The sequence below is a fragment of the Manacus candei genome, unplaced genomic scaffold (genome assembly GCF_025592945.1).
Source record: "Manacus candei isolate 608988 ecotype Guabito, Panama unplaced genomic scaffold, ASM2559294v1 h1tg000011l, whole genome shotgun sequence".
In the NCBI taxonomy this organism is placed as follows: Eukaryota; Metazoa; Chordata; class Aves; order Passeriformes; family Pipridae; genus Manacus; species Manacus candei.
In genome coordinates, this window is record NW_026138059.1 from 33,877 (window position 1) to 43,913 (window position 10,037).

Consider the following 10,037-nt stretch of genomic DNA (forward strand, 5'->3'; position numbering starts at 1 on the left):
TTCATTCAGCGGGAGCAGATCCCTCCCCTCATCCTCTCCCCACTTTTTTTTTTCTTTCTCTCAGCCTTTCTCCCCGTCCTGCTCCCAGGGCAGGTCCCGGTGAGTCCTATCCCGCGGCTCGGCTCGGCGGGGAGGGGGCGCAGCGAGGCCGGCCGGGAGCGATGGGCTGTGGAGCCGTGCGGTGCGGAGCGGTGCAGGACGGAGCGGTGCAGAGCGGCGGGGCCGGGGGAGCGTCCCCTCCACCGCGGAGCTGCACGGGGAACACTCCTGCAACCCCAGGAAGACGCTCCGCCACGGGGACCCGCGCTTAGCGGGCCCTGGGGAGATGCTCCGGGGGAGGCTGCGGGAGCAGGGTGGGGGGCGAGGTGAGAGGTTTGCGGGCTGCGAGCCCCGGGCTGCTGCGCCTCCGGGAGAAGCGGGTTGAAAAGTTGGTTCTTCCCAGCCAGAAGTTTTCTCTCCGCGTGCGCATGCCCGGAGTGCGGTGGGAGGTTGAGGGGGGAGCTGGAAGGGGGGGGTTGAAATAAGGAGGAGGCAGGAGGGAAGGGATCGGTTCAGTCTGAGCGCGACTGCTCCCGGACGCGTTCGCACTCCAGCGCACGCAGCCGGCGCCGGGAGCAGGAGCAGGGAGAGCACCTCCAGCTCCGCCGGCCGGAGCACCTGGACACCTGGCCCCGCTCGGATCTGTCCGTACCCGTCGGAGGAGCAGTGGGGTGGGTGGGGAGAGCTGTGCCCCGCAGGGCAGGGCAGACACTGACCTAGCCCAACTTTTTTTTTTTTTCCCCCTATTTTTTTCCCCATTATTTTATTTTACCAGCTCCAATTTAACCCAGGATCTTTTAACTGCTGCCAGCGGTGGAGCACAGATCGGGAATAGGTAAATAAAAAGAACAACTCATTCTGTTTGGTTTTTTGTTTTGCCAGGACTCGGGGGTTGGGGATACCGATCCAAACACTTCCTTTACCTCCTTTATTTCTTGGCCCCCATCCGCTCCCACCATCTCCTGGATGGTGCAGAAGCGTGGAAATTGTGGTTCACGTGAGGAGGACCGCTCTCCTCGGGGCGGGTGGAGGGTTGGGGTAAGCATTCACATGGATCTCGGATATTTTGATGCTATTTAAAGATTTGTCCTCCCCTTTCCTAGTTGTTTCTCCCCCCTCGCGGAGGAGCTGTGTTTTTAACCCGAGCTAAAAATGACATACGAGCTGCAAAACAGAAGCCTGCACGTCCTTTACGGACTTGAACTTCCAGCTTTTCTCCTTTCTATTATCGGCTTTTCTTTCCTTTTCTTTCTCTTCCTTTTTTATTTATGATACGTTCCTTCTTTTTTCTTTTTTTTTCCCTTTTCTCTTCTTACAACTCCATTTTCAGTGTTTCAGGATCCCAAAAGCTTTCTCTGTTTCCTCCTAAGGCCATAACAGAAATGAACCTGATGTTTATATTTGTCTGAATGGATCGAAACAAGTTCAGCGCAGGGAGAGACTAAGCTTCTCTCGAGGCCGAGACTATAAAGTGTCAGTGCAAAGCCGAGGATTAGGGTACGGTTGTTATAGTTGGCTTTTGGGAGGGAACCTATAAAAGTCTAGCATTTTTGAGATTATCGTAGCGCCGCGGGAATTGTTCGATAAATCGCGAGCCGGGCGGGACTATGAGGGCCGAGTCTCAGACAGGTGCACAGTCGGTCCAGTTCAGTAAGTCCGAGGTCAGCTGAGAAACAGACTCCTGAGCCAGCGTCGGGCTCGGGGCCCCAGGGCTGCGGCAGCTCCGCGGCGGAGCCCGGCTGCGGGCGGCCGGGCCCGCGGATGCGCCGCCGTACGCTGCCTGTCCCCGGGGCTGTCACCGCAAAGGTTTGACTCCCACCCGCAGCCGTGCGTGATGTGACCGTGGGAAGAGAGGAGTACAGAGAGGAGAAATCCTCCCTGTCTCCGGGAGAGAGAGAGGAAGGACGATTTGCTCTTGCGCACAGGACGTTTCTCTGTGCCTCCACTGCACGTTTCTCTAGGGAGAAAGCGAGGGTGAATCCTGTGCTAGGGACCTTTCCACATCCGAGGGGGGTTACAAAGACACATATCCAATACCCCCAAAACTACCGAAAAACTTGTGCAGGGAGAAGGTGGAGGAGCTTGGCCCCCGCGGCCCGTGGCCTCGTAACCCGCTGTCCCTCCAGGGGCTGGACCCGGGGATTTTTGCTATTGTTTTGGATAAAGGCTGCCCCGGGCAGTGTAGCGATCGCTGGTGCAGTCAGATCCCGGTTATTAATTATAATTATTATTTGCGAGACTAAAATCCACCGCATTCACCCGCGCTCGCAATGGTGGTCTGGGGGGACTTGTCAACACCGATTTCGTGATAAAATGTGAATGATGATTTTATAAGGATTGAGCGGAGATATCCAAGGCACATGCTGACTGAATCCTTCCAGTCCTCATTAATGTTAGCAATTAACTCTTTCACGCTCAATTAGCCCCGAATAAACCTGCTTTAATAGATTTTGCACACTTCATTAATACTTTGAATAAATCGGTACTGAACAATGCACTTTATTCCTCAAGAGCACCACGCTCGAATAATGCTGAGCGAAAGGGCAGTTTTATTCCCTTTCCAATTAGTTTCCCAAACAGAGATAAATTGTAAGCTCTATTTCCTCGCTCTAACTTTAGGAAGGGAAAGTTTCCTTCCCTCAAAGGGGACAAAATAAATAGCCGACCTATTGGCAAAATGCTGCACCAGACTTCAAAAGATGCAGGCAAAACTGGGGGACTTTTTTGACAGATGAACCTGATTGCTGTAGTTTGAGGCTCTCGCAAGAATGCATCATTTTATGTCCGCTACTTTGTCATGTTTGTAAAAATAAGCAGAGTTTTCAGGGTAATTTACCTCCTCCATTCTTCCATGTGGAACTAATTAGAAAACCTCATTATTTATGAGTCAGGTATTTAATGTAACAAATATCCCTTTCAAAGGACACATCGGAAATTGATAATTCAATGTAAAAAGGAAAAATACCTACTACCCACAAGATTACTTAAAAATCCATTTAATTTCGCCCCTTGCTATGCTACCAATGGAAAGCTGCGTTGATTTTTTTTATTTTTTTTTTTTTTAGGCATATAGAGTAGGTAGAATTTAATCTAGAAGGCTAAGATTACAACGGTCTTAAAACAATGGCAACTGGACAATAGCATTACCGTATCTTCAAACAGGACAAAGGGTAAGAAAGCTGGAGACAGATGTAGTCTTTCAAGTTTATGATCCTATTTTGCAGAGTAAATTTATCTTGGCATGAGTGGGTTTTGTTTCAGTCAGAACACAAGTGATTTGTTCTTAATTACTCACCGAACTACTTTGTGTTAAAAAAGAAAAACCCGCACGGTTTTTTGCTACAGGAGAATTCAAATAGAGAGCTCTCGGGGTCTTTTTCTGCTTTTTTTTCTTTTTTTTTTTTTTTTAAAAAAAAAACCCACCTGATAACGATCTGTTTACATGAAGCAGAATTAAAGGTGGAGGTGACACCGAAATCAAAGAAACATCGATCTCTCTGCGGGCAAGCGGGAGACCAGAGAGTTACTGTGCTGTGAAACACGTTTGCTTTGATGTCCCGGAGTGAGGGGGCTTCTTTATAAAATACCCTGCTCTTCATCTGTATTTTTGACTATCCCGGTTGTACAGCGCAGAAGTGTAGTTTACATTTCTGGAAAAGTGCCAAGAAACTTGTAGTAACGTGAAAATTCTGCTCCCACCTCATCCTTTCCTTTTTCTTTTCTTCTCTCTTTTTTATTTTTTTGCCTTGTTCTCTTTCTTTTTATTTTTCATCTTTTTTTTTCCCTCTTGATTTAACAGAACTTCTCTAGCAAAAAAAACAACAAAAAAAAGGTAGCAAACAAAAAAATTCCGTGAGTGCAATGGATGTTATTATGACCAATTATATTTCTCCTTGATTTGTGCCCCACTCTTCGTTTGGGGAATTGATTGAAAGAGAATTTTTAAAATGTTATTGATCAAGAATTTGCCCACATTGACATAGCAGATTTTTTGCTTATATGCTTATACATCCTATATTAAATAATTTCTCAGGATATGAAGAAAGAAAGAATTATAAACCCAGAACTTTACTTCATTCGCAATAGCCTATTTCATGCTTGAGATCTAGAGCTACCTAGATAGGAAAATAGACACGGAGCCGCTGTGATGGACAGAAACAGACATTTTCAGGTACCCAGACAAGAGAGTTTTCTGTGCACTTTGTTCTTGGGGTCATTGACTGAGGCATTTGTGCTGTGATGTGGACACACTTAGCACATAGGCAGCACTAACTAAGTAGAAGTATATCTCCTGTAGAAAAACAAAACAGTCTGGTTGGTTCATCAGACTTAAATCGTTTATTAAAAAAAAAAAAAGGAAAAAGAAAGAGAAAAAGGAGAATTGAGAATATAATGTATGCATTTTTCAATCAGTCACTATCCAAAATGCATCCAATTGAAAAAGGAAAAATGACAAAATCTCTTATTCTGGGTCATTGCAATGGAATTCCTCTAAGGTTTGAACCTCTTTTCCTGCTGCTGATTTATGTAAAGCAGTGTGAAAGGTGGACCCAGAGTACAGAGCTGTTCAGAGTAAGCTTCTCGTCTCACACCCTCCCAACCCCAGCTCCTCTGTCCAGGCAATAGCCTACATATAAATCAGATTTGTTTCCCTGCTCTTTAGACCTCTTCCACCACCACTTTCCACTCCCCACCCCCCCCACTTCTAGCCCAGAGGGACAATTGCTGCTCTGCAGTACTTTGTTGGCTCCATTTCTCCAAAGGGGTATTAGTCTTCATATGGGCATGAACTCTAGTCTGAGTACTGTGCGGACCCCGACAGGATCTTGCGGGGAACCTACGGTGACTCAGCAGGAAGCCTATAGGGATCTTAGGAAGACCCTGTGTGGATCCTGCAGAAATCCTGCAGCAAACCTGTGAGGATCTTGTGAACATCCTGTGGGGACTTCATGGGGATTCTGCCAGAAAACAGCCCCATTGAAGGCAAATTCCAGAGTTCCTCAGGGCACAAAGTGAGTATAACCTGAGGGCTGTGGAGTGAGGAGGAGGCTCCCTGGGCTGCAGAGAAGGGATGTCTCCAAAAGCCATGGGTGCTCTCTCTCAGCCTCAAAGAGAGGAAGCTACATCCCCACCAATAACCCTCAGGAGGCATCTACTACCAAACAGTTGACAGCAGCAGGGGCTGAATTTTCAGGCAGGGCCAGATATGACTCGCTGCTGCTGCCTTGTAGCATTTTCCCCTCTGCCTTATGGGGTGGGACGGGTAGAGATCTGGCCCAGAGGAGAGGTTGGGGTCTTGGCAGGACCCTGAAACACAGAGCAAAGGGGTGGCACCCAGCCCAGTGAAAGGGTTGTGGCCCTGCAGCTGCTGGGCTGGATGTCCCATGGGAAGGGTCTCTGGAGCCCTTACCTTTTTGCCTTTTGAAGGCTTCTAATTAAGCGATTGCCTAGATTAGGATGTGGGCTTGAAGCCAAGCACTTCCCCTGGGGAGAGCAAATGGCACTTCAGATCCATCACCCAAACTCAGCATTTTCCAATTTCTTTATGCAGTACACAAGAGGGAATGTTGTTGGCTGGTATTTTCCCCATAATGTTTTTTTCCCTAAAATTATTTTCTTTTTTTGAATGAAGAAAGATATGCAGTTCCAAGCACCCAATTGCCTCCATTGCCTCAGAGGCTTGGCTGAGGCCAGACTGCAAGGAGCCAAACAACCCAGGGGCAGCAAACTCTGCACCCCCTCCCAACATCACCTCAAGAGTCAGGGTTAAAGGCAGTTTTTGTGGAGAGACATAGTGGGCAGTATCCCACTATTTTCTAAAGGCTGAGGTGACCCAGGAAGAGATTTTAAATCACATGGGTGAAGCCCAGGCTTTGTGGGCCAAAATGGCATCTCTTGGTGGTCCCATGCAGAGGATCATTGGAGTCTGCATAGCAAGGGATGCTGTTGAGGGGTGAATGATTGTGGACGGAGTACAACTTTTGTGCATGAGAGAGAGATTGGGACAGAGAGAACTTGGGGATACGCTTGTAGCCAAGAGCTGGTCAGGCCTCTGTAAGTCCCAGGCAGCCCCCTCCTGTGACTTTGGAAAAGGATGTTAATGAAGAGTAAGTCAGAAATTTCCTCTGCATTTATCTTCATATAAATCTACCTTTCCCTCTTCCCCCTTCCTTCTTTATTTTGCAGATATTTTCCTCCCCTGTTCCCAAGATCCTCCTCCTGAGCGGTCACCATGGGAAGTAAAACCCTTCCAGCCCCCGTGCCTATCCATCCTTCCCTCCAGCTTACCAACTACTCCTTCCTACAAGCATTCAATGGGCTGCCCGCTGTGCCCTCCGACCACCTCTCCAACCTCTACGGCTTCAGTGCCCTGCACGCTGTGCACCTGCACCAGTGGACTCTGGGGTACCCAGCCATGCACCTGCCCCGCTCCTCCTTCTCCAAAGTGCCCAGTGTCTCGAGCCTGGTGGATGCACGATTCCAGCTGCCAACCTTCCCACTCTTTCCACATGTCATCCAGCCCAAGCAAGAGGCTACCAATGTGACCCTCAAAGCCAAACCCCGCTTTGACTTTGCCAACTTAGCAGTGGCTGCCACACAAGAGGACCACTCTAAACTGGGACAGGCAGACAGTCAGGGCTCACCTGCAGGGCTGGGGTCTTTGCTTGAGGTGACTAAACTCTCTCCAGAGAAGAAACCCACGCGGGGAAGGTTACCGTCCAAAACCAAGAAGGAGTTTGTGTGTAAATTCTGTGGCAGACACTTCACCAAGTCCTACAACCTTTTGATCCATGAAAGAACCCACACAGATGAACGACCCTACACATGTGACATTTGTCACAAGGCCTTCCGAAGACAGGATCACCTGAGGGATCACAGGTAACTATTTTATTTCTCCTTTCCTTTTTTCCTTGTGTGTTTGTACTCTCCCAGTTACCCATCTACATACTACAGTGTTCCCTCTAAGTTTTCCTCTGCCCACTGCTGGTGGAGGAGCTTAGGTAACTCACTTTGGAAGACATACCTCACTCACTCCACAAAACCAACTCTCACAACCTCCTTCTTAGCTTCCACAGAGGTTTTCATGCTCCATTTGCATCTTGTGTCCTCTGCCTTTGGGTTCATCCAGAAGTGTCAGGAAGACACACAACCTGAGGATCCCAAAGTAAGAGAGAAACTTTTTATCCCTAAGAAAGGTGCCCTAAAAGCCTCTGACACCCTCCTCTCCTCTTGCATACACACAGACAGACAATTACCCAAGCGCGGCACGCCAACACTCTCTGTCTCAGCAGTAGGTGTAAAACATCTCCAGCATGTTCTTCCTTGGGTAACTCATTGCTGAGTGTGGCCGGCTATTTCTGATGTCTCAATTGTTTTTCTCTCTCTAGATATATCCATTCTAAAGAAAAGCCTTTTAAGTGTCAAGAATGTGGGAAAGGATTTTGCCAGTCCAGAACACTAGCGGTCCACAAGACACTGCACACGCAAGTAAAGGAACTGAAACCTGCCAAACTTAAGTGTTGAATATCCAACTTCTATGAACTTTTCTTCCCCTTCAGACTTTACACCAAAACCAGAGCAGAAACAAAACTTTCAGGATGGAAGCACTGGACTTTGTGCTTTGTTGTTGTTTGTACTTTAAAAAGGGCAAAATCCGCACCCCTGCAATCCCCCATCCAAGCAATTAACTTCCTAAGTCGTGGGTAAAAAGATTATTTTGAATTTAAAATATACATGAATGATACAGAGAGTGCTAGCTGACTTATGTGGCTTTGATAAACTTTATGCCAAAAGGTGGTGCTCATGTGTTGGACAGGAATCTCTCTCAAGCCAAACGAAACCCCACAAGACACCTCTTCCTAATCCCCCTCCCCCCAAAAAACCCCAAAATCATAGCTTCCAAAAGTATTACTTAAAAAAATCCAACCTCTTATTTTATACTTTTTTTTGACTGTATAAAGCTTCTTATTTTTACACTTCAGGAAATACAGAGAATTCCAGAAGAAAATTAAGAACTGAAATGGTGGTTTCTCGTCACAGCACCATTAGGACAAGGAGAAGGGCAACTTGCAAATCTCTTTTGCTGGTTTGTTTTCAGAAAAGGAGAAGGAAGATTAATGTTTGGAAATGACCTAATTCTCTCAAGTGGGGAATCCTATCGTGCAGTAGAAAATGCAGACCCACAGGTCCCTGGTGTTCGTGACAGATCAATGTTGATGGGATATGGAGACCTTTTCAATTACTTTGTGGTCTAGTGCGCTGTGAGGAAGTTTGTAACTTGTGGACTTATTTAAAAAAAAAAAACAGAAGAAAGAAGGAAAGATGGCAGTACATCAGACTGACGGTATGCACAACGTGGTTTTAGTGGTACTTTAAAGTCTTCGTGTGTCCTGGTGTGAGAGAACAAATCTCAACTTGAGAGCATATTTTTTTAAATGCTGGCTTTCTGAACAGTGTATTCAAATTAAGAGACATTCCAATAAGTTTTGTTTATTAAAGAAAAAAAAAGTTGTATGGCTGTTTGGCACTTTATGCTGATTATTGGTAATTGACATTTATCACTGGATTGTGTGTGGTTTTTAAGTATTAAAATAAATTGTTATTTTACAGGCAAATCTTCATGGACTACATATGTGTTCATTTGGTTTCTGGTCTCTTCTGTGGCAAACCCTCTCCTTCAATATTAAGAACCTATTTCTTTTTCATTTTTTTTTTTTTTAGTTAAGTTTCAGTACTTGTTTCTGCCAGTCTTGGAAAGTCTGGATCTTTTCTTTATGCATTAGCTTTACCCCTCCTAATTTTCTTTTCTTTTCCTTTTTTTTTTTTTTTTAGGCTGACAAAAGTAAACAGATCTGCAGAGAGTCAAATAATTTTGCTCCTAGTGAGGAAAAAAAAATCGTCTTGGGTAACTAAATCTTGGGTATTAGCTGATAAGATTAGGTGTCAGAAGTGTTATAAAACAAATCAGATGAGTAATGGGTGAACTGGTGCTGCTCTCAGAGTCTGGAGGCGCTGAGGGGAGAGCCGCCTTCGCACCCCCTTCCCGGCGCTTGTCAGGAGCGGGCATTTTTCAGTCACATCTTCAGCCGGTTCAGCGCTGACTGGGGCGGCCTTTGATTCCCGGCAGCTGTCTTAGATCAGAGATGTTTATTCCACTGCGAAACCTCTTTGGATCGAGACGAGGGAAAGAGTGCTCAGTGTTGGGGGATCCGCCTGAGCCTTTGAAGCGCCTCTTGCCGTCCTTTCTCGTCCCCTCGGCAAACCCTAAACCTTTTTCCTCCTGCCTCAAGTCAGTGCCTCCCCGCGATAAGAAAGCCTCCTTCTTTACAAAATTCGCAAATTAGGGCGGCGACGAGGCCAGAGTGACGCCGGAGCTGCCTGGCTGCTCCTGTGTGGCCGGGGCGCGAATGTTCTGCCGCCAGCAGCTCGGTCCAGTGCGGGTCTTTTCCCCTTTTCCCCTTGCCGCTTTTAGAAATTCTTTCTTTATTTGGTCAAAGAATTCTATCAACGACAGGAGAAAAAGTTGCAATTGTAATTCATTTAATGTAAGGGGAGGGAGGGGAGAAACTTCTCTCCCCTCTTATTTGTTGGACACTCATTCAAGCGCATCGTAACTAACGTAGAGGCACTTGCAGGACGGGCTGCAGACCCACCTCTAACGTGGAAAGGCCCTCGGGGAGCGCAGGATACGAGGTTCTGCCTGTACCCACATCCAGCTCCGGAGGCTGGGAGTATGGGTAGCGTTTGAAGCCGGCTTGCTTTGGCTTTGCTTCCCACCCCGCCACTCACTTCCCAAACCGCGAGAATGCGTTTGGTTTTGCATCTGAAAAAAGGCATCTGAAAAGCAACAAGCGAGGAGTGCAGGGTGAAGTCCGCAATAATCTGCAGGTAGAACGGCCTGGCCCAGCGCGGGAATAGCGCAGGAGGACGCGGAGTCCTGCGCGCCGCTCCGCCGGCGCCTCCTGCAGGGAGCCCCCCTGGAACGAGGAGCATCCCTT

At 47.2% G+C, this 10,037-nt stretch overlaps 1 protein-coding gene across 3 annotated transcripts; it reads left to right on the forward strand.

Annotated features, from left to right (window-relative positions):
• The first annotated feature begins 346 nt into the window (after positions 1–346).
• Positions 347–8,654, forward strand: OSR1 (odd-skipped related transcription factor 1). Of its 3 annotated transcripts, XM_051777907.1 has the most exons (4): positions 347–365; positions 815–874; positions 6,226–6,918; positions 7,428–8,654. In XM_051777907.1, the coding sequence occupies exons 3-4, from the start codon at positions 6,272–6,274 to the stop codon at positions 7,561–7,563; spliced, it is 783 nt and encodes a 260-aa protein (XP_051633867.1). In that variant the 5' UTR covers positions 347–365; positions 815–874; positions 6,226–6,271; the 3' UTR covers positions 7,564–8,654. The 3 variants fall into 3 exon arrangements, with proteins under 3 accessions (XP_051633867.1, XP_051633868.1, XP_051633866.1); XM_051777908.1 differs by lacking the exon at positions 347–365 and having other exon boundaries at positions 372–874; positions 3,105–6,918; XM_051777906.1 differs by lacking the exon at positions 347–365 and having other exon boundaries at positions 372–874.
• Positions 8,655–10,037: the final 1,383 nt, after the last annotated feature.

Excerpts from the sequence above, each read along its gene's own strand:
- OSR1 (XM_051777907.1), top strand. The coding sequence starts at position 6,272 with ATGGGAAGTAAAACCCTTCCAGCCCCCGTGCCTATCCATCCTTCCCTC. Across the intron at positions 6,919-7,427 it reads GATCACCTGAGGGATCACAG|ATATATCCATTCTAAAGAAA; the intron begins GTAACTATTTTA and ends TTCTCTCTCTAG.